This window comes from Nelumbo lutea, chromosome 1, assembly GCF_056320005.1.
Source record: "Nelumbo lutea isolate HS-2025 chromosome 1, American lotus-T2T, whole genome shotgun sequence".
NCBI classification, from domain to species: domain Eukaryota; kingdom Viridiplantae; phylum Streptophyta; class Magnoliopsida; order Proteales; family Nelumbonaceae; genus Nelumbo; species Nelumbo lutea.
Genome location: NC_142684.1, coordinates 10,644,887 through 10,669,362, shown reverse-complemented (window position 1 = coordinate 10,669,362; position 24,476 = coordinate 10,644,887). Strand labels below are relative to the sequence as shown.

Here is a 24,476-nt window from a genome sequence, read left to right as displayed (position 1 = left end):
GTAAGATAAAAATTGCTAAATTTTAAATGAGTGATAGGCACAAGAGAGGAGGAGGAAGTAACCTGCAATCCATGCAAAGCGCCATAAACTGTCTGTGCCTGCAATTGATTCAAAACAGGATGAATTGTTTAGAGAATAGGGGAAAATGTTGCAAACCATCAAAGGTCTATTTTACTCAAGGCTCAGTATGCGGAAGGAATTTCAGGGCATCCAATGGCAGCATTTTTTTGACATTGGATTCCACTTTTCTTAGTTTTTGTATACCCTATATACAGCATTTCAATGTACACCAGTGGATGTATATGCTGATAGTTTATATTAATACAATACTTCACCATTTCAAAAAAGAAAAAAAAAGGATCAGCACTCTTGCCTATTAACGCTTCCAATATGTCCCAATAAGTCATATGGATCATACCCAAGTGATCCAGTTCACAGATTTTTCGTTAACCATTCTTAGCACTCAATTCATAAAGCTTACTGTTAGTGTAGGGGTATTTCTGTCTTTTTACCTAGATTAATGTTGCTGATCTGTAATGTTGTGTTGGAACCAGTGCTCCTAACTTAAATAAGGGCACATATATCTTTTCAATCAGTTTTAATAATATAAGTTTTGTCTGGCCAACTGGGAGAATGTTATGTTGACACTTCCAATTCGAACCAGAATTTACCCTTCTCTCTTTCTCTCTTTCTTCCACCTTTCTATCTAACCGATCTCAGACAAATAGAATTCTAAGGCAGGCCAAATCATAACATGGTATCATAGCTGATTGAATCTGCCTAGATTTCTATTCTCTGCGCAACCTATCTAGGGTTTCTCCTTTTTTTTTTTCTGCATTAGACTGGAGATAAGGGAAAGGGCTGAAAAGGAGTGATCGCCCTCTTCCCTTGGAGGTTTCTATGCCTCTAGTCAGGTCGTGTGTGGTCGGTTGCTGTGGTTTCTAAGATCGCCCTCCCCCTAATCGATGAAGAATAGAGGGTCCATCTGTGTGGTGCAGTGGCTGTCGTGTGTGGACTAATTTCCTGCTTGTGTGGTTGTTACTTCAGTTATAAGGTAAGAGATCCCAGTGCATGATATCCGTTATGGATCAAATAGGAAGTGTGTTTCAGACCATATGCTAGGGTTTTAGATATTTCGAAGGAAGAGTTATAATCATATAGTGGTGAGATTTCAGGTAGTCGTAGGAGTAGGGTTTGTGGTGTAATGAACACACTTTTCAGCAACAACAAGTGCTGAAACCAGTGTGACAGGTGTGATCTAGTTGTGTGCAGTGTGTAGAATTCAGAGGTAATAGAATTCAGCAAGTGTGCAAAATCAGTGATAACATAATGGGAGATAACAATGATTGTAAACCTAGTGTGATGGTGCCTACAGACTACCTGAATGTTCAGATGACCTCCATTAAACTAAATGGAGAGAATTATGTGCCTTGGGATAAATCCGTCGAAGTCTTTCTGAAGGCAAAGAAGAAGGTAAAACACATAAGAGAGGAGAAACCCTCCACTGACTCTCACGAGTATGAAGACTGAGAGCAAGAGGATGCTCAGATCATCACATGGTTGTGGAATAGTATGGAACCCAGGATTAGTGTAAACTTCATGTTTCTTGGCACTGCCAAAGATGTGTGGGACCATACGAAGAAATCGTATTCAGGTCAGGACCATACAACTAGAGTGTATCAGCTGTATCAAGAGTACTTTAACCTGCAACAGGGCAATCAAAGTCTCGAGGAGTACTATGACAACATGAGAAACATACATAATGAGTTGAATGTCTATCACCCTCTCACCTCTGATGTCAAGATTCAGCAGCAACAAAGAGAACAGCTTGATGTGACTAGATTTTTTGTGGGACTGAAGTCTGAATATGAACTAGTATGGGCTCAGATATTAGGAGAATCAGCTCTTCCCTTCTTGGAAGAGGTATTTGCTCGACTCCGGAGGATTTCTATTGGATCTACTGAGAACTCTAATATCTCAGATAGATTTGCCTTTGCTGTATCGAGAGGCAGTGGTACTCGAGGTGGAGCTAGGGGAGCTCAGTCTGGCCGTGGTGGTGGCAGTGGTTCTTTGTATGGCCGAAGTGGTAATGGTGGGCCTACTTATAATCATGGTGGTGGTCGTACTGGGGGCAGAGATTCAAGGGGAGCCCGTGGTAGAGGACGTGGCTCAGGCCCGAGGAAGTGCATTCATTGTGGTATGGATGGACATACCATTAACTATTGTTATGATCTACATGGTCCACCCTCAACCTGGGCCAATCATGCCGCGACCAGTGACTCAAGCTCCAGCTTTAGACAAGAGAATCATTCATCTGATCAGATACCTCCTACACCCACAGATATCCCGTGAAGGAGATGGTGAGTGTTCCCTGTGATGAATATGAGAGGTTTATCCAATCACAACAGAACACGACGACTTTTGCTCACTCAGGTATGGTTTGTCTGGCATCCACACCCAATCCCTAGATCATTGACTTTGGAGCCTCTGATCACATGACTGGAACTCCAGGTGTGTTTTCATCCTTATCCCATTGCTCAACATCACAATTTGTCACCCTTGCTAATGATTCCACATCCTCAATCTGTGGTGTTGGTAATGTTGACCTAGATCCTGTATCCCTCTCCTCAGTTTTGTATGTCCCTAAATTGCCTTTTAATCTTATGTCTATCAGTAAGCTGACCAAATCACTTAACTGCTCCATTACCTTTTATACTTCTATGTGTTTTTTTCAGGATCTCAAGACGGGGATGAAGATTGGTGGAGGGCATGAAGCTGGTGGACTGTATTATCTTGACGGTGGTGGTGGTAGAACTTCAACAGCTCTCCAGTCATCTCTTTCTCCTCTCTAGTAGCACTGCCGATTTGGTCATCCGTCGCTAAAAATCTTGAAGTCTTTGGTTTCGTCCTCGAGTCAGCTTTCTGTTTTGGATTGTGAGTCATGTCAGTTTGGGAAACATCATCGTGTTCCCTTTAGTTCTAGGGTTGATAACCGTGTGTCGAGCCTTTTTTCTTTGATTCATTCAGATGTTTGGGGTCCTTATAAAGTGATGCCATATAATAGATACAAATATTTTGTCATTTTTGTAGATGATTTTTCAAGGATGGTGTGGCTCTATCTAATGAAAGAAAGAAGTGAATTGTTTACCATTTTTCAGAAATTTTATGCTAAGATTCATAACCAATTTGGTACCCACATCAAAGTTTTTCGTTCTGATAATGGCCGCGAATATTTATCCTCATCATTTCAGGAATACCTGGACCAACACGGCATTATACATCAGACCTCATGTACCTACACCCCACAACAAAACGGGGTGGCTGAGAGAAAGAATCGCCATCTCCTGGAAATAGCAAGATCCCTCATGCATCACATGCATGTTCCCAAACCCTTTTGGAGTGCTTACCTCGTGCTTTCTGATTAATCGAATGCCCACGTTCATCCTTGATGGTCATTCTCCGTTTCAAGTCTTGTTTCCAGCTTTGTCTCCGTTTCCTCTTACGCCGAGGGTATTTGGGTGTGTTTGTTTCGTCCATAATCTGGGTCCCGGGAATGACAAGTTCGATGCCCATTCTCTTAAGTGCATCTTCCTTGGCTATTCTCGGACCCAGAAAGGGTATCGGTGTTACCATCCTAGTTCTCGACGATCCTTTGTGTGTGCTGATGTCACCTTCTTTGAGTCTACTTCGTTCTTTTTGGGGTCCGATGATGCTTCTTCCTCCTCATCACCTCCTCCTCTTCCACTTCTCGTTGTTGACCCTCTTCCCTTGGCTCCAGTCGTGACCAAACCCTTGCCTCCGGTGCCACCACCTGTTGAACGCCCACCTATCCGTCATGTGTATAGACATCGCCCACGCGTACCAGCTACTACTCCTCCGGCTACATCTCCGTCGACGGATCCAGCACCAGACCCGCACTCAGCATCCGAGCTTGACCTTCCCATTGCTTTGCGGAAAGGTAAATGCACCTGCACCCTTCATCCTATTTCTAATTATGTTTCACTTACTCACCTTTCTAATTATGGTTGGACGATATGAACAAGTCCTTTTTCAGAAAGTTTTGCCACTGCTCTTGCTTTACATGTGATGTGCACTCTGTTGGAGATCTATAGGTTGTGGGTATCCAGATGAGACCTTAGGGATGTAACTTGGGTGAGCTTAGATTGGGCTTTTTGTCAAAATTTCAATGGGCACAGGCCCAAAGCAGTGCAAAATGCTACTGGAGCCAACCCAAGTTGTAACCCTGTGAGACATAAAGCTTATTGGATGTGACTTTTCCCACTTGAGTAGATTGTTTCTATTGGATCTATGTGTACAGATCTGTACAACCTATGTTCTTCTAAGCTGATCAGCAGTGGTTATAAGACTTGTAGCAGGTGTGGTTTTGCTCTCCTGTTGCAGTACAGGTGTGTTTGTCCCTTGTACTAGAGAAGTATAATGTTGTTGGTATAGGAAGCAAAGTGTCTGATCAAAGTTCGTGAGGGAGAAGGGTTTAACTGGTCTATAACTTTCCATTTTTGGACTTAGTAGTGTTGGTTTGTGAGTTGTTTACTTTCTGTTAACAGTACAAGTCTGTTGGGAACTTGGGAGGTGGTTGTTTGCTTGAGTGGTGGTTTACTGGTGTGTTGTGTGCTGTTAGCCTGTCTTGGTGATTAATATTGTTCAGTTTTTTACTCTTAAACATGGCAAGTGAAGAATCTACTGCTTCTACTGTTACCAGAAAGACATTTAATGGCAGTAACCAAGGTGATAATATGGTGTTCCTGTATCCATTACCCCTCTAGATAGTCTAAATCATATAGAGTGGGCAAAGAGTTTTTTTTTCTTTTGGTAATAAGATAAAATTTGTTAAAAGAAAAAGAATTACAAGTAAGGTAACCAGAAATCACCCGAGAGAAAGAAAATAAAAAACCCCAAACCCCATCAAACTCCCAATCCAACAACCAAACATACAAGAGAAAAACACCAGCAACCAAACTCTCCAACCAAAGAAAAAACCAAACAGACAAAGCCAACCAAACAGATTTAGATAAAAAGAAAACAATAACAACCCCAACAAGACCTGCTAATTCAGCAACAGAAGAGAAAGGACCAAAACAAGGTGTTTCTACTTCTCATAAACTTTCCTGGATTTCATCACCTTCTTATGCAGTCCAAGCCCAAATAGAGACTCCCTTTTAGTCTAGCAAAGATGTTTGACATTGTTAGAGTCGTCTGTTAGGGATAGTTTAGTCTTTACATTTGGTTTTATTAGAGTGTTCCAATTTGTCTAACTTAAATAATGTCCCATACTTAATTAGGGGCATAAGTGTCTTTGTACTTTGACTATGTTGAGAATGGTTAGACGGGTGTTTTTGGTCTTTTTCTCCTTTCTTATATTCTCTCAATATTTGGGCTCCCAAATAGAGGCCTTCTTGTAATTATTATTTTTCAAATTATAAAGTAAACTTTTGAGGGTGTGAACAATGAACGACACACACCTCTCGACACATTACACTCTTCTTCCTCTCCTTTTTCCTCTTCTTCTCTTCTCTTCTCTTCTCTTCGTTCTTTCTCTCTTGAAACCCAAGTTTCTGCAACTTGGTATAGAGCGGGTAGAAGCTTTTGGGAGTTGGTTCTCTGCTAATCTCCTACCTAGAGGCAAACTGCTGACGTCAGACCACCGTCGAATGGCATCAGCAGTCCGTACAAGTGTCAGCAGAAGTCTATGAAACCAGCACAATTTGATTCGCCCTGATTTTAGAAAAATTTTGGTATGACTCTTGTCATTATCTGAAGCTTCTATAATTTTTGGTGGATTTTTCAAGGAAAAAATCGCAGAAATCCCAGATCTGATGTCAAGCCATGTATAGCATGTTTATTGATTTTTTCTGTTGTAAAACCTAGACCATTCAAGTCGTTTTTCAATTTTGGATTGACGGGAAGTGGTCCCATAATTTTCTGAGCACTGTGTGATTTTTGAGAGATTTTTTTCTCCCTCTATTTTGCTGCCAACCTAGTTTTTGGGTCTTACTTTGGTTCTTAACCGTGTGGTAACCTAGTTTTTTTGGTCTGGAACCTCGATTAAAGTGTTGAGGGTCCTTTTTGGTTGGTGAAAAGGTGTCTTGTTAGAATATGGAATCATCTAAGGATTTTCAGATGGTTCCCGGCGTGCTCCCGAGAACTACAGATATTTCCAATGGTATGATAATTACTGTTGAACTAGATGGAACTAATTTTTTAGAGTGGTCTCAGTTTAATAAACTTACCATTACTGGGAGAGGTAAACTGGGATTCATCACAGGAAAGGAAGTGAAGCTGAGTCCTAAAGACTTGTTAGAGTCAGCTATACAAGGGTAGTACAGTCCTTTTATGTTTAGTTATATATGCACTGCTCAGCTGATGTGGCTCTCACTTAAGTGAGGGCACAATGGTAATCCTTGTATATCTTAGAAGAGTATAAATAAAAGAAGGGCCGACTAGAGGGATTTGATTTTTCTCTCTAGTTCGGTTGTGACCTTTTCTCCTTTTTCTTCTCTTTCTTCTTCTCCTTCTCTCTCTCTCTCTCTTTTCCTTCTCTTTCTTCTGATTTGAACATATACGAACATCTAATCTGAGTTTTATCAAGACCCAAAATTTGCAAGGTGGGAACAGGACAACTCCCTCGTTATGTCATGGCTGATTTGCTCAATGCAACCTCATATTGCCCGAAATTACATGTTCCTTCCATCTGCCAAGGATATCTAGGATAGGGTAATTGCTACTTATTCCCAAATTAACAATACTACTAGAGTGTATCAGCTTTGGAGGGAAGTGCGTTAGGGGGAGAGATCTGTTGCTATGTATTTCTCTTCTTTGCAGTCTATCTAGGAAGAAAAGGAAACTTGAAAGCTCTAGTTTGGAAAGACCATGAAGATGGTGAGCAATGTCGGATGTACATAGATGTGAATAGAGTCTTTGGTTTTTTGGTTGGCTTAAAGCCAGAGTTTGATTTCACCAGACAACACATTCTTAGTGTAGGTGTTGTCTCTCTTGCTACTACTTAATCTCTTGTACAAGGAGAAGAAAGCCGAAGAACTGCCATGGTGCAATCCTCTGTGAGTACTGCAAGAAGTCAAGACACACTAAAGAAAGGTGTTTGAAGCTCAATCCTCATCTAAAACCGGAGAAGTACAAAACCGGGAAGAAGGGCAATGCTCACTTGGCTACAATTGGTAATGATACTCAGTCCTCAGATGTGCTTGACTCCTCTGATGTGATGGACAAACTTAGGAAATATATTATTGCAGCTAAAGAAGAGTGGTACATCCTCCTCATTTGGTTCTGGACTTAGTAACCTATCTAGTTCATATGCCAAGACAGGCTGAACTTGCTTGTTCCACCTCCTTTAACCCATGGATTGTAGACTATGGGGCCAGTGCTCATATGACTGGTATGCCTTCACATTTTACCTCATATAAGTTAACCCCAAGGAAGGGCAAGATTACTGTTACTGATGGATCTCAGACCCCAATCTCAGGTCAGGGTGAAGTCAGAATCACTAATAACCTTTCTCTTGATTATGCTCTAATCTGCCACAGCTACAAAAATAATATACAATATAAATATATATATATATATATATATATATATATATATATATATATATATATATATATTGCCTATTAGTTCTCCAACAAAATCCCATAATTGCTTGGTGACTTTTTTTTCCAACCCATTGTGTTTTTTAGGACCTGAGCACGAGGAAGACAATTGAAAGTGAGCATGAAGTGGATGGAATCTATCTCCTGGATGGACCCTCAAAACATGGATTGTCGAGCCAGACTAAGTCTTGTTCCAATGAGAAAATGAGTGTTTTGAAATTATGGCATTATTGCCTTGGTCATATGTCTATCAATTCTGTCAAGTTTTTGTTTCCAAACTTGTTTGCTTCTATGTCCAAATTAAATTTTGAATGTAAAGTTTGTCATTTATCCAAAGAATCTAGAAACACATATTTAGCAAGTAGTAAAAGAAGTAATGTTGCTTTCCACTTGACCCATACTGATGTTTGGGTATATGGACTTGCCACCTAGGGTAAGTTTTTCTAATAGTGACAGAAAAGTGTGCCGCTTGAAGAAGTTTTGTATGGGCTAAAACAATCCCCAAGAGCATGGTTTGACAGGTTCAGGAATGCCATCTTAAAGATTGGTTTTTCTCAATCCCAGGTTGATCACACCTTATTTATTAGAACTAGAAGAGTTGATGGTAAAATAATAATGTTGATAGTATATGTTGATGACATTGTTATGACAGGTGATGAGATCACTAGGGGTGTCCATTGTTCGGTTAATCGAACCATGGGCAGTTTTTGTAAACCGACCCGGTACCACCGGTTAAACGGTCCACCGGTTTTGATTTTTGACCAATTTGCTTCTTCGGTTTTTTGGTTTTTTATATTTATAATATATATTATATAAATATATGTATAATATTATACTATAAATAATAAATGATATATAATATATTATAAATATTATAAAAATATATAATATATGTATATATTTATATATATAATGAATATATGTTTATAGAAAATGTGTGACATATATTAAAAATATTTATAAATATACATATAAATATATATATATATATATCAGTCGGCTCAATTAATCGCCGATTTTTTTGTAGGTTAACTGAAAACCGAACCGGCCCTTCAGTTTTTCAAAAATACCAAACCAAAACCGAACCAATCAGTTTGGTTAACCGCATTTTCCAGTCCGATTTTCTCGGTTTGGTTCAATTTTTCGGTTTTTCATGGACACCCCTAGATATCACAGGAATCTCTCATTAAAGTCATTCGTTCTGAATTTGAAATTAAGAATCTTGATGATCTCCGATACTTTCTTGGCATTAAAGTTGCAAGATCCAAAAAGGGGATTTTTTTGTCACAAAGGAAGTATGTACTTGATTTGCTTCATGAGGTTGGGAAATTAGGGTGTAAGCCTATAAAAACTCCAATTGATCCCAACCACAAGTTAAACTCTACTGAAGGAGAAGTTCTTCCAAACAGAGGGGTATATCAGAGATTGGCGGGACGCCTTCTATATCTTTGTTTGACTAGACCTAACATTTCCTATGTTGTTGGAGTGGTTAGCCAATATATGCATGAACTCAAGACATCTCATATGCAGGCAATTAACAGAATTTTTGCCTACCTAAAAGGATGTCCCGGAAAAGGGATGTTATATTCCAACCACAACCATCTAAAGATTGAAGCTTACACAGATGCTGAATGGGCAGGGTCCATCGATGATAGAATATCTACATCTGGTTATTGTGCCTAAGTTGGAGGAAATGTGATTTCTTGGAGAATTAAGAAGCAATCTGTGGTTGCTTGCTCTAGTGCTGAAGTAGCGCACAAGGCAATGGCTCATGGAGTGTCTGAACTACTCTGGTTGAAGACCTTATTGACTAAGATGCGCATGCAAGCAGATGTTCCAATGAAACTATATTGTGACAATCAAGCAGCCAAAATATTGCTCATAATCCTATCCAACATGATCGTATAAAGCATATTGAGGTGGATAGACACTTTATTAGAGAAAGAATTGCTAGCGGAGAGATTTGCCTTCCTTTTGTAAGGTCAGAAGACCAACTAGTTGATTGCCTCACTAAAGGTGTTCACCATCCAAAGTTTGCTAAGAACCTTGCCAAATTGGGCATGATTGACATATATGCTCAGCTTGAGGGGGAGTGTTGAGAATGGTAAGATAGGGGTTTTTTGGTCTTTTTCTCCTTTATTATATTCTCTCAGTATTTGGGCTCCCAAATAGGGGCCTTCTTGTAATTATTATTTTTCAAATTATGAAGTAAACTTTTGAGGGTGTGAACAGTGAACAACACACACCTCTTGACACATCACTCTCTTCTTCCTCTCCTTCTTCCTCTTCTTCTCTTCTCTTCTTTCTTTCTCTCTCTTGAAACCCTAGTTTCTGCAGCTGACTATAAGCATATAAATAAGAGGTGGTCAGTTAGGAGAAGATACAGAATTCTCCCTAGCCATTTCTTTCTATTTCCTTCTTCCCTTCATCTCTTTCTTCTTCTTCTTTCTCCTTTTTCCTTTTCTCTTTTACCCTAGGACTGAACCAATTGAAACCAAAGCTTTATCATGGCATCAAAGCATTGTTTTCTCTTCCTCTCTTTCTTCTTCTTTGCACCTCTCTCTCTCTCTCTACAATGGGTGAACTTGAAACAAGGGTCATTAAGTATAACTAAAACTAATTAATTCAATCGCTTTGAGGACTTGTCTATGAAATATGATAAAAGGGAAGAACAATGAATGACTTTCACTAAATACATTAATGGATTAAGACTTGAACTGAACTGAAAAGGGAACTAAATCTACATTCGCTTGTCACCATAGAAGAGGCTTACCATAAGGCCCTAGAGTTTGAAAAGTTCCAAAGGTTTTCTACCTTTAGGCATATGTCTTCTCAAGGAGAGACCCAAGCACCCAAATCTTTGTCCAAGTCAGTGTCTTTTCAAAGGACCAATCCTATTCCAAGAACCAAAACTAACATTATTTCTAATTTACGACAGAACGGGTCTGGCATTCAGTGTTTTAGTTGTCATGGTAAAGGACATGTTGTATCTTGTTGCCCAAATTGAACTGTAACCATAGGCATAGATGTAGAAGAGTCTTTTGAGGGTGAAGATGTCAATCAAATTTTGAGTCTTTAGAGGAACTTTCTGAGTCTGAATTTGAAGATGACCAAGGTTCTGTTGATGACCACCACCTTAATGTTATGAGGTGCATTCAGTCCACTCTTATTCTCTCATTGATATAGATGACTGGAGGCACACTAGCATTTTCCAAGTATATTTTAAATGTGGAGATATTGTATGCAAAGTTGTCATTAATAGAGGCAGTTCCATGACTGTGGTGTCCAAATCTACCATAACAAGAATGAAACTCAAATCTGAACCACACCCACAACCATATAAAGTAGCTTGGGCAGATAAGACTTCTCTACCCATAGTAGGTGTTTAGTTCCCATCCAGATTGGTTATTATTCGAAAAAGATTTGGTGCAATCTTCTTCCAATGGATGTCACCCATGTCTTATTGGGACATCCCTGGTTATATGATATGAATGTTACCACTACAGACAACCAAATACATACATCATCAAGCACTATAGGAAACTTATCTTTGTGAAGCCTACTAAACCATCTAAGAACGATAGATCCAAAAAGAAGGTATCCCCAACACCTTTTGACATTGTCTATGGCTTTATTCCTCATACACCTATTGCCTTGTTCCCTTACCTCTTGATGTTTGTACTTCTACTTCTGCTGATTCTTTTGCCCAACATATCTGTGATTTGCATGCCAGTATAAGACAAAAAATTGCTTAAGTAATGATAACTATAGTCTTGCTATAAATGCACATTGTAGAAATCAAAAATTCAATGAAAGAGATTATGTCATGGTTCGTGCGCGTCTTGAGCATTACCCAAAGAACTCCTCCAAAAAGTTATATGCCCGAGCCAATGGCCCATTTCACATCACCCAAAGGGTAGGACCCAATGCATATGAACTTGACTTAACTATGGACATGGGAGTTAGTTCAACTTTCAATCTGGAGGATTTGTTTCCTTATTGAGGAACCTTTGAGCCTCCTAATCTGCCTACAAGTGTGCCCACAACCAAAACTACTTTACCTTCAGTACTAGTACCAGTTTTGCCTCGAGTTCAATCTTCACATGCCGATCAGATCAAACATATTCTCCAAGATGTCGATCAGATCAACGCTCCCTTGTAAAATGTGAAGTTTGTCCCAACATTGATGCTTCTTGAATTTTAGAAGAGTAATTGACACCTAGATCCACATATGCTGAAGATGTATCATTCCATTACCTTTCCTGAGGAGAGTTCTCTTCCGCTAGGGAGAATTGATGGAGTCCACATTGAGACTAATGCATCGTGCCTGTTTCACACTTACCTTAGGTGCAAACGACATTAATGTAGGGTTTATTTTGATTAATGTAGGGTTTGGGTTCATTTGTAAAATTTCTTTTTAGTAGGGGGTTATTTGTTATTTTCATAATTCATATTTAATAAGGGCTTGATTATAATTTTCAGTTTTTTTGGTTTGTTATAAATCTAACATTATGTTAGGATTGTATGTTATGTTGGGAATTTGAAATGTATCAACACTTCTTCCACTTGTCTTCTCTACTTCCTCTTCTTTGTTTTCTTCTTCTTCACAAGTGCTGCATCACCTACCTAGTTTACAAGAAGTATATGCTCTTGTCTAGTCAAAGGAGAGCAAGAAGAAAAACTATGAATCTTTCTAAGGGGTACTCCACAGCACTGGCAGCAAAGGGGGTTATGAAGAAAGGACAGCTTAAGAGGATAGAAGAGGATGACAAGGATAAGTTGTGGTGCACTCACTATGGGAAATAGAGACACACTAAGGAGAATTACTAGGATTTGGTGAGAAAACCCAAGAAACTGTAAAAGAGGCTAGGGAAGAAGACTAGTTCAACTAATGTGGCAACCACTACACTATTTCATGATGAGCAACTCCCGAGGACTCCCACTATGCCCACTCAGAGTTCCATACCTCAAGATAATTTTCTCAGTTCCATCCATAACCAGTTAGAGCAGTTTGGTAGGGCTGTTCGTCACTTAAAAGTCAACCCTAGTGGTCCCTCAACCAGACTAGTGCTTTCCATACTACTAGTGTCCCTAATGAATTTTAGATCATTGATTCCAAACAAGTTGTAAAAGACTTTTATATGGTGTATACACAATTTCATATAGATATTCAAATCTTCCAGTTAGACAATGCAAAACATATTTTCCCATGGATTTAACTAGATTTTTTTACCACTAATGCAGTGTTACATCATATCTCTTTCCTTGGGACACCTTAATAAAATGGCATAGCAAAGAAAAAGAGCAAGCACTTGATGGAAGTAACCCAAGGTTTACTCTTGTAGATGCACATGCCAAGAATTTGTGGGGTTATGCAATCCTTTTAGCAGCATAATTAATCAATTGTATGCCTAGTAGAATTCTCTAGTACAAGGACCCTATCAACTCCTCTATCCCTAGTCCCCTCTCTTTTCTTTCCCTCTTTATGCCTTTGGATATAAGTGTTTTATGGTCCTATGTCATCTAAGTCTTATGCCTTACTAGATGCCACCTTTGTGTCCCAATCATACTTCTCTACCTCTCCTAAGGGGGTGGCATGTGGTGATGAAAGACACATTCAAATTCTTGTGTCCACTACTACTCAGTCTAGTTCTACTCATCCTCAACAGTAACAAGTTTTCTCTCCTCTTCGAGTCTTCTATAGCTCCCATTATTGCCAGCAGGTCTAGCATTCATCTCAATATGTAGAGAAACAAGCACTATACAATCAGCATTATCGAACTCTCAAGAGACAAATCCACAACCTAGTTTACCTTCTTCTCAACTAGGTATTGTTTCTTTACCTTCACCTCCTGTTATTGATGACCATGATATTCCTATTGCCCACCATAAGGGTGTCAAATCATGCACCACTATGCACATTATTGCTCATTACACTTCTCTTGATTTTGTCTCCCTCATATTGTGCCTTCATTTTTTAAGTGTCTAGTGTTCCTATTCCTAAATCCCTTGCATAAGCCATGGGATCTCCTAAATGGACAAAAACTATGCTAGAAGAGATCAATGCCCTACATAAGAATAACACATGGGAACTAGTTGATCTTCCTAAAGGTAAAGAACATGTTGGATATAAGTGGGTCTTTTCTATAAAGCACAGAATTGACGCATCATTGACAGATACAAGGTAAGACCTGTAGCAAAAAGCTTCATGTAGATGTATAGTGTAGATTACATAAAGACCTTTGCCCTGGTTGCAAAATGAACTCCATATGGATCTTATTGTCTTTGGCAACTAATTTGGAATGGCATTTGCATCAACTTGATTTGTAGAATGCTTTCTTCAATGGAGATTTGGAATAAGTGTATATGATATGGCCTCCAAGATTGCATGCAAAAGATAGTGAAGGGAAGGTTAGTTACCTCAAGAAATCATTTTTTCATAATTTACCAAAAGAAATCATTTTTTGATAATTTACCTCAAGAAATCATTGTATGGGCTGAGGCAGTCACCATGGGCTTAGCTTGACCAATTTAACAAAGTCACTCAATAAGTGGGGTTTAAGTAGTGCTAGTCAAACCATACCATGTTTATGAAGAGGGAGGAGAAGAAACTTGTTGTCCATATTGCTTATGTGAATATTGTTGTCATTATGTAGAGAACACTGATGTGGGCCCCACAGCTACGGTCCCACTATGTTCGTAGGGTAGAAGATGTTCTAGTCTGCCTAGGGTTAGCTATTGGTCATTTAGTTGTTTCAGTTGCTATTTATTTCGGTCTTATTTTTTGCTCTATTTGTTATGTAAAGACTAAGGGCAGATCTGTCCTTTCCATGTAATGAGCATAACCTATAAATATTAATTAAAGTGGCGGCGGCAGAACACTAAGCTTCTGCTCCTCCTTTCAACCCTTATGTTCTACTGCTTCTCCTCCCTCTTCCTCTTCTTTCCTCTTACCTTTCTTCTTATCTTCGATCCAGAAATCCATTAGGATTCAAGACTGATAACAGTCCTGAACTTCTACTTGGTATCAGAGCTAGGGTTTCTCATGTGAGTCTAGTCCAGCCGACCACATGAGAACCATTTAAGGCTGGAAGCTGAGAAAGCAGAGTTCGTTGACTGGTTCTTGGAGATCTCCAGAGGATTAGCAGCTGTTTGAAGAAGTGCCACAGTTGCAGCGAGTTGGTGATCAGGAAGAATCAGAGAAGGCTAGGGTTCGGGTAACCTTGGTAGGCAGCGAACTGCATCCTATTGTAAGTCTTTTATTTTCTGAGAGAAGTAACATCAGAGAAGATAGGTTGGACCTATCCAGCAAGGGTGGCCGAACCACTCTAGGGTTTTGTCTTATCCCTGCGACAAACCCTAGTATTGGACTGAACCTTTTGATCTTATCCCTGCGGCAAACCCTAATAGTTCAATTTTAGGGTTTCAGCATATCAGATTGATCAGTTTTAGGGTTTCATATTAACCCTAATACAAACCTTATCCGTACGGTACTGTCTGGAATGTACGGCTTTTAGGACTTATTAAAACCTCAAATTGGCTTCAACATATCAGGTTGTTCTTCAAACTATTTTTTCAGTTTTCTTTTGGGATTTCGAACACTTTTAAAGGAGTGAAAACAGTTCGGACTGTTGCTGTTGTGTGTGGTTGTTGATTTCAGATCAGTTTTATACATGTTTCATGCACATCTACTGTGAGTACAGATTGGCTCTATATTGATTTTGTGATTCTGGTTGGTAGTCCTAGTGCTGGTTTTTTACTGTAGTAACCCTAATTTTGAGACTTCTGGTTCTTGACCGAAATGGAGTTTAAGAATCAGGTAGAAGGCAGTTTTGGGAACAACAGTTATGGTGGTGGTTCTGAGACAGGTTTTCAGATTACAACCGTAAAGTTTGATGGATCAAACTATTTGGAATGGGCCCAATCAGCCATGATGGCTATTGGGGGAAGGGGCAAAGTAGGGTATCTCTTGGGAGATGTGGCAGAACCTTCCAAGGGATACCCTATGTATACCAAGTGGGTCCAAGAAAACTACTTGGTTATGACATGGCTTTGTAATTCTATGCAGCCCCATATCAGCCGAAATTACTTATGGGCAAAGACAGCCAAGGAGATATGGAATGTGATGAAAGAGACTTACTCCCAACCCCTTAATGTTGTCAGAGCATATGAGTTGAAATGTGAGGTGAATTCCCTTAAACAATGAGAGAAACCGGTGTCGGTCTACTTCTCTACCTTGAAGTCCCCATGGCATGAGATTGATCACTTAGAGACTCTTGAGTGGGAGAGTCCCAAAGATGCTCAGACACATAGAAAGCACATCGAAACAAACAGAGTGTTTGAGTTCCTGGCAAGACTGAATTCAGAATATGATATTGTGAGGCAGCAGATTTTGACCAGAGATAGTGTGACCCTCTCTCAGGCATACTCCTTAATGGACAGCGAAGAGACCAGGCGGAAAGTCATGATGCAACCTTAGCCGTTTACACCTGCCTTGGTAGCTGTCAAACCCAAAACAGAGGGTGATTCAAAGAGGGACAGAAAGAAGGAAGATAAAAGGGATGTGGTGTGTGAGCATTGCAAGAAACCTAAACACACAAAAGAAACATGTTGGAAGCTGCATCCACATTTGGTCCCCGGCAAAGTTGAGAAATAAAAAGGGCAACGCTCATGTGGCTATGACTACTGACTCAACATCCTCATCTGGCACAAGAGGCACAACATTAGAGACCTTAGCTGCAGTTCGGGCTGCTCTAATACAATTGGAGAAGGAAGTTGGAAGTTCAGCTCAGTTACCGCGGTCATCGTTAGCCCCGGCCACATCGGCCTTTGCACACTCAGGTACTCGAGCCTCAGCCTACCATGCCTCCGCTCCAAGTACTACTGAACCTTGTTGGGTAATAGATTCAGGTGCATCCGACCATATGACTAGCTTGCCCTCTTTGTTTACTATTTATTACTTATCTTCTGGTAGGGAAAAAGTATCTATAGTTGATGGCTCTCTTGTCCCTATTTCTAGCAAGGGTGACATCAAACTGTTGGATACTATATCCTTGTCCTCTGTCTTGCATGTTCCTAAACTGGATACTAACCTCCTTTCCATTAGTAGCATTACCAAACATTTGAACTGCTCAGTAACTTTCTTTCCTGACCGATGTGTTTTTCAGGACCTGGAGACGAAGAAGGTGATTGGGACTGGCCGTGAGACGAATGGGATCTATCTGCTCAGGGAGAGTTCTCGTCAGGAAGAATCGGTGGATAAGAAGTTACTTGTTTCTCAGGTTGTGAGTCCGGTTACGCTTTGGCATAACTGATTGGGTCATTTATCTTTTCGGTCCTTGAAGAGTTTGTTTCCTACTTTATTTGAGTCCATTGAGTCATCTCAGTTGAAGTGTGAAAGTTGTGAGTTTGCTAAACATTGTAGAAACTCTTATTCATTGAGTAATAAAAGGAGTACTAGTTCTTTTGATATTGTGCATACTAGTGTTTGGGGGCCATATCACATTCCTTCTATGGGTGGGTACAGGTATTTTTTGTTATTTGTTGATGACCACACTCGGTTTTCTTGGGTTTATCTTATGCGATCACGAGATGAGGTGCCTGCCCTAACCCAAAACTTCCACCAAATGATCCTAACCCAGTTTGATGCCAAGATCAAAGTGCTTAGATCTGATAATGCAAAGGAATACTTTGCTAAGCCATTGGCATCGTACCTCCTTAATCATGGGGTTATCCACCAGAGCACTTGCCCTCATACACCTCAGCAGAATGGGGTTGCAGAGAGGAAGAATAAGCACATCTTGGAGGTGGCTAGAAGTATTATGTTTACCTCCAATGTCTCTATTTGCTTCTGGGGTGATGCTATCCTTATGGCGGTATATCTTATTAATTGGATTCCTTCCCAGGTTCTTTCCAAGTTTGAACCCAAGGCCTCCAAATGCATCTTTCTTGGTTATGCACAAACTCAAAAGGGTTATTGTTGTTATGATCCTGTCTCAGAGAAGAAGTTTGTATCCATGGATGTCACTTTCTTTGAGGAGACACCCTACTATTCTCGGGTCTCTCCTCAGGGGGAGATTAGTGAGCATGGAGATTTGGGTCCTTTTCTTCTGGGGGAGTGCAGTGAGGGCAGGGTTAATACTTTTGGGGCTGTTCCCTTACCTATTCCAGTTGGTGATGAGGGCTGCAGTAGCGAGGGTGGTCAGAGGGATCGGGAGTTGAGAGTCTATCATAGGCAATGCAGGCAGGTTGATCCTGGTCATCAGCAGTCCCGGCCAGCTCCAACCTCTTCTACGGCTCCAAGTCCAGATGTTACAGTCCTAGGGCCCATAGAGACTCCTTCCATTGTTGCTACCTCACCCTCTGTAGATGACCTTGACCTTCCCATTGCCCTCCGTAAAGGAAAACGGCATTGCACCACATCTACAGCCCACTGCATCTCCTAGTTCTTGTCCTATGATCGCCTATCTCCCTTCTACAGGTCCTATCTCACCTCCGTTGCTAATGTCCCTATTCCGAGAACAGTGCAAGAAGCCCTATCAGTCCCGGATTGGAGAGGTGCAATGCAAGTTGAAATGGATGCCCTGTTGAAAAATAATACCTGGGAGCTAGTTGACTTGTCCAAAGGAAAGAAACCAGTTGGATGCAGGTGGGTATTTACTGTGAAGCACAACGCGGATGGTTCCATTGAGAGGCACAAAGCTCAGCTAGTTGCAAAAGGGTTTACTCAGACTTATGGTATAAATTACTTGGAGACATTTGCCCCGGTAGCCAAGATGACCACCATTCGGGTTCTATTATCTCTTGCAGCAAGCTACACTTGGCCTTTGTACCAAATGGATGTTAAGAATGCCTTCCTAAATGAGGACTTGCAGGAAGAGGTTTACATGCAGTTGCCTCCTGGATTCTATGATACAGAGGCAGGTAAGAAGGTCTGCCAGCTCAATAAGGCATCGTATGGTTTGAAGCAATCACCTAGAGCTTGGTTCGACAGATTCAAACTAGCCCTTGGGAAGTTCGGTTATGTACAGGCCCAGTCAGATCATACACTGTTCATCAAGAGGGTGGAGTCGTCACTGACACTACTTGCAGTATATGTTGATGATATTGTGGTGACAGGAAATGACAACCATGAGATTGAGTCCCTCAAACAGCTCCTTCATCAAGAGTTTGAGGTGAAAGATCTGGGTACACTATGGTATTTTTTGGGTATTGAGGTTGCTAGATCTAAACAGGGGATCTTTGTCTCTCAGAGGAAATACGTTTTAGATCTCTTGGTTGAAACTGGAAAGCTGGGTGCCAAACCTGCAGATAGACCCATTGAACAGAACCACGGGATTAGTGCAGAGAGTGGGGAGCTGCTTGAAGACAAAGTTATGTTCCAGCGGTTAGTGGGAAAGCTCCTATATCTATGCCTCACCCGGCCAGATATCAGTTATGTCATTAGTGTTGTCAATCAGTACATGCATTCTCCTAGAACCACGCACCTTCTAGTAGCAGAAAGAATACTAGCATACTTGAAGAGATGCCCGGGTAGAGGTATACTGTTCAAGAACAATGATCACATGAAGGTGGAAGTCTATACGGATGCTGATTGGGCTGGGAGTGTTGATACAGAAGGTCTACCTCTGGATATTGTGCTCTTGTGGGAGGTAACCTGGTTTCTTGGAGGAGTAAGAAACAGAGTGTTGTCTCCCGATCCAGTGCTAAAGCTGAGTACAGGTCAATGGCTAATGGAATGGCTGAGATCACTACTTGAGGAGTTGGGTATTGAGTATGAGAAGCCCCTGATGTTATATTGTGATAATCAAGCGGCTATTAATATAGCACACAACCCAGTGCAGCATGACAAGACTAAACATATTGAAGTTGATCGACACTTTGTACGAGAGAGGGTCTCATTACAAGAAGTGTGTCTCCCATACATCACCTCCAATATGCAGCTGGCAGATATCCTCACCAAAGCTGTACCACGGAAGAAGCTAGAGGTAGATCTATCCAAGTTGGGAATGATAAACATTTATTCCCAGCTTGAGGGGGAGTGTAGAGAACACTGATGTGGGTCCCATAGCTATGGTCCCACTATGTTCATAGGGTAGAAGATGTTCTAGTATGCCTAGGGTTAGCTATTGGTCATTTAGTTGTTTCAGTTGTTATTTATTTCAGTCTTATTTTTTGCTCTATTTGTTATGTAAAGACTAAGGGCAGATCTGTCCTTTCCATGTAATGAGCATAACCTATAAATATTAATTAAAGTGGCGGCGGTAGAACATTAAGCTTCTGCTCCTCCTTTTAACCCTTGTGTTCTACGGCTTCTCCTCCCTCTTCCTCTTCTTTCCTCTTACCTTTCTTCTTATCTTCGATCCTGAAATCCATTAGGGTTCAAGACTGATAACAGTCCTGAACTTCTACTCATTACAAGTGATTGAGAGATGGAGATATAGAGGTTTAAGGAGTTCCTTGCTTCTAGTAGAAGATTCCACTCAACAACAAAAGTGCGTGTGAATAAGAAAAAGAGATTGGAAGAAGGGAAATAGGGATTCAAAACTGTGGAGAGAAGAAGATGGAAGAAGAGGGTGTCGGAGTTGATCGTCCTCTCTCCAGTCCCTTAACTTAGTTTTATTAGATCTAATCTCAATTAAATGAACAATTACAGAGACACCCTTAATAGGGCAACTGTTGACTCAATAACATAAAGAAAAATAATAACAGGCTCATAAACCACTAACAGAAGAATAACTAATAGGAAAGCAAATAAAAGAAACAAGACTAAAGCCCATGGCCCAATATCTCTACACTTCTCAGTTTAAGGAGAAGGATCAAGGTCCTCTTACGTATTTTATAAGGATTGAGGTAGCCAAGTCAAAAAGGGCATCCTCATTTACCAAAAGAAATACATCTTAGATCTCTTGTAGGACGCAGATAAGCTTTGATGCAGACCAGCTGACACTCCCATTGAGCCTAATCATAGGCTAGGACATTGTGTGGGGAATATTTTTGCTGATATCAGAAGTTCCAGAGACTTGTTGGACAGTTATTGTACCTGTCTATGACCTGACTAGATATTACATATGTCATTGGTATATGTAGTCAGCATATGCATGCACCTAAAGCATCTATTGTTTCAGATGCAAAAAAGGGATGCTACCTAAAGAAGCACCCTAGAAGAGGCATTTTGCTTGCTAACACTGGGAACCTGAAGGTTAAAGCCTATAGAAATGCAGACTATGCTGGTTCTGTAGATGATAGAGGTCAACCTCTGGATATTGTATGTTTGTGGGAGGTAATTTGGTAACATGGAGAAGTAAGAAACACGCAATGATGGCTCAGTCTAGTGCTAAAGCTGAATATCATGTTATAACACACTGGGTTACTAACATGTTATGGGTTGAAAACATGCTTCTTGAGTTAGGCCTTCCTATAACTAGCCCTATGTTTCTATACTATGATAACAAAGCGACCATTAATATTGCTCATAATCCAGTTCTACATGATAGAATAATACATATTGAGGTGGACAAGAACTTCATCAGGGAGAAGCTAGAGATGGGTGACATATGTACTCCTTATATTACTTCCTCAAATCTATTGGTTGATGTTCTCACAAAAGGATATTGAGCTTGTAGCAAGTTAAGAATGATTGATATTTATGATCCGACTAGAGGGGAAATGTTGTTTATGGCTGCCCTTATATAAATAAGAAAGAGGAGCAGCCACCCACTCAACTTTTCTAACTCCAAAAATTACATTTTCTCCTTTTTTTCTCTTTCATGTATACATTTTAGAAGATTAACACTAATAAGAATTGTCTGAGAGATGCAAGCCATCCACCTTCTTGCTATTTGAGGATCTTTGGCAAAAGCTCTTACATGGAGTTTAAAAATTGGCCATGGACTATAGAGAGACTTGATCATTATCTCAATCAGGTCATAGAAATCTTGTCCCTACATACCAGATCAGATTAGATGGATCAATGAAGAATTATATTGCTGGTGGAAAGGATTTTTGTAGAACAACAACATCACATCTATTTAATATTAACATCGATGTACATCCACTCTATGTGCAGGGGTAAGGCTGCGTACATGTATCCCTCCCCAGAACCCGCATTGGCAGGAGCCTCATGCACTAGGTACCCCTATCGATGTACATCCTCTTATGTGAAAATATGTCTTTTTCATCAATGCAACATCTTGTAAAAGAAAGAAAGAAAAGAAGTATCCATTCCATTTCTTTATATGATTTCTAACACCAAACAAGACATGTAAAACATGAGATAATAGCGATGGTAGCCAAGATCAGTAGTATGAAACTTAACTGCATGATCATAAACGGTAAAGTGATCACCTCAGTGATACCTTGAATTGCAACTAAAAGGTATAAAATATTAATTTTATAGGCACCTCGAGATGTGCATAAATTGGATTTCCATTTGTGGGAACAGATAATTTGTAGGACTCATCAACACCATATTGTAACTGCACCAAAAAGAGCAAAAATCATTCAATACAAAATCAAGATGAAGAAAGCTTAGCAATAAATGGATTCCTCTATGTGTTTGTGCCGCCATTCTTTCTTTTTTTCTTTACAATTGTTTTCCCCCTCTTCCAATTATCAAGATTAAGACTATTTCAATTAAAAAAACTTTTTCTGATGGATCAATTGAAAAAAAAAATTACTAGTTCTATATAAATAAATAGACCTTTCATTTCTTACAATATAAGCAGTATTAACTTGCCAAATTTTTATGACCATATTCATATTCAACACTCTGAATATGATCAAATATGATTACATTTTTCTTCCTTTGTTGTAGAAAAGTGGAATTATCTTTAGCTCTTCTACATTACCCAAAGAAACAAATAAATGGCCCAGGAAACTCAAAATCCTTGAATAGAATTCATTTAAACCATTACATAGAATCCAATTTGACTATTGATACCTCATCACTAGGAGAAGAAATAACCACATGCAATCCCTTGAGCAGTGGCAAATGGTTCAAATTGGTTGAATTCTCAATAGCATGACCAACTTCAATATCAAGTAATCTTGAGAATCCCTCTTTCAGAATGCCAGAAGCATCAGCATACTTGCTTCCTTCTGTTCTAAGTACAAAATCATTACTCAGGCGAAGAGTCTGAATCCCATGGCTAACTGATTTCGGCATTGGCCATAGGTTTAACCTCACATCACCAGCAGCAGCTGAGGCGAGGCATACCAATAAGAAACCTATACCAAATAATGTAGCCTTCATCCCCATTTACAAAATCTCTGCCAAACAAAAGACTAGAATAAATAAAGGCAATGCTAGTATGTTAGAAAAAGTTCTCAAATGCTGGAAGTCAAACAAATTACATTCAGTAATTCAAGGGAGAGAATGAATCCTCTAAAAATATGAGAACTCAAACAAATTGCATTTTACTCAAGTCATGATGGAAGATGAATCATGTAAAAAAATGCTTGAAAAAGGAAGAAATTGATTATCCAAAGAATTTTGCTCATGCTTCTGAAACTCAACACTGAACAGCCTAGGATATTAAATTCCATATGCAATGTGGTTAAGATGACAGAGAAAGTAGAGTGAGATAGTTTGGTAGAAGTGATCTGCTACAAGTTGAAGTGACTATAAGAGCTAGGGGCAGACCAAAAGGGACTTGGGTGGACGTGAAATATGGCGCTGAACAGAAAGGAATGGCGGTGCAGGATTCATGCAGCCGACCCCATATAGATGGGACAAGGCCTAGATGATGATAATGATGCAATGTGGTACTTGGAAAATCTTTGATAATCAAATAAGCTCAAAACAGATCCAGTTCAGAAATATTGCAAAGGAACTCACCCTCACAAAGCTTGTAACTGTGTTCATAAAATTGAAACTTCTGTGAAGTGAGACAGATTCTCAAAACAAATCACTGGAGAAAAGAGAAAAGAAATGTAATGAGTATAAGAGGAAAAAGAAAATAAACCCTCCAATTCTAGGGTTTCTGCAGCGGGGTAGGTTTTGGAATCTGGTGGATTCAGTGGTGAAGTGGGATTTTAAGTCATTTCCCAAAGGGGACAGATTTAGAATCGGAGAATAAAATGAAGCAACAGTTATGCTGTAGCTCCGAAAGTAGTGATTCTCCCTGCGGCAGGTTTCCATTTTATTTTCTTTTATGGCTGGTAGTTGTGCATGAAGGTGCGATTCTTATGTTTGTCTCTTCTCTGCCACTCTCTGTCTCTGTGTCTCTCTCTTCACTCTCCCGTGACGAGCTTGCTTCTCCCACCATTTTCACGTCCCATTAAAGCAAGACACAGTGACAAATGATCCAATACAACGATTTCCACCATTGAACTATTGTAAAACCATATATTTGGAATTTGTTTGATAGGGGACCGACAGTATACGATGAAGATCCATTTTTTTCATGGTTGTGAAGTCTTTGAGCTGCGTGTCCATAATGTTTGGCCTACTTGGAGAAGGTTTGAGAGTGAAATCCACGTGAAAAGCGTAGACATCCAATCAGTGAACGAAATGGATATAAGGGATTTTTACGGATCTGTCCACCTTAGAATTCATAACTTTGTCGTACAATTTAGGTGAGTATCAAAGGAAAAGATGCTAAATTTACGGAGATGGTATTTCTAGGGAAGTTAGAACTTAGGCGAAAATACATTCGAAAAAAAATCCCTAATTCTGATGTGGATTAATCCACATCATTGCAATAACAAGAAAGCGAAAGTATCGGTGGAAAGATCGCATCTGCGCTTCACAGCACATCTCCGCCATGTATTGAGAATATCTCCCATAATATATCGAAAAAAATAATATCATGATATTCTCAATACACAGTCGAGATATGCTGTGAGGCGTCC

At 39.9% G+C, this 24,476-nt stretch overlaps 1 protein-coding gene across 2 annotated transcripts in view; it reads right to left on the bottom strand.

Annotated features, from left to right (window-relative positions):
- Positions 1-24,100, bottom strand: part of LOC148873489 (beta-hexosaminidase 3-like) — a 61,708-nt gene extending 37,608 nt beyond the window's left edge. Inside the window, exons 1-4 of one of the 2 annotated variants that reach the window (XM_088976925.1) lie at positions 23,461-24,100; positions 22,564-22,892; positions 22,025-22,099; positions 63-98 (exon numbers count right to left, since the gene is read on the bottom strand). In XM_088976925.1, coding sequence (XP_088833051.1) covers positions 63-98; positions 22,025-22,099; positions 22,564-22,881 — 429 coding nt within the window. In that variant the 5' untranslated portion in view covers positions 22,882-22,892; positions 23,461-24,100. Of the gene's footprint in view, positions 1-62; positions 99-22,024; positions 22,100-22,563; positions 22,908-23,460 lie in introns of both variants that reach the window. The other variant, XM_088976933.1, reaches the window with a different exon arrangement.
- Positions 24,101-24,476: the final 376 nt, after the last annotated feature.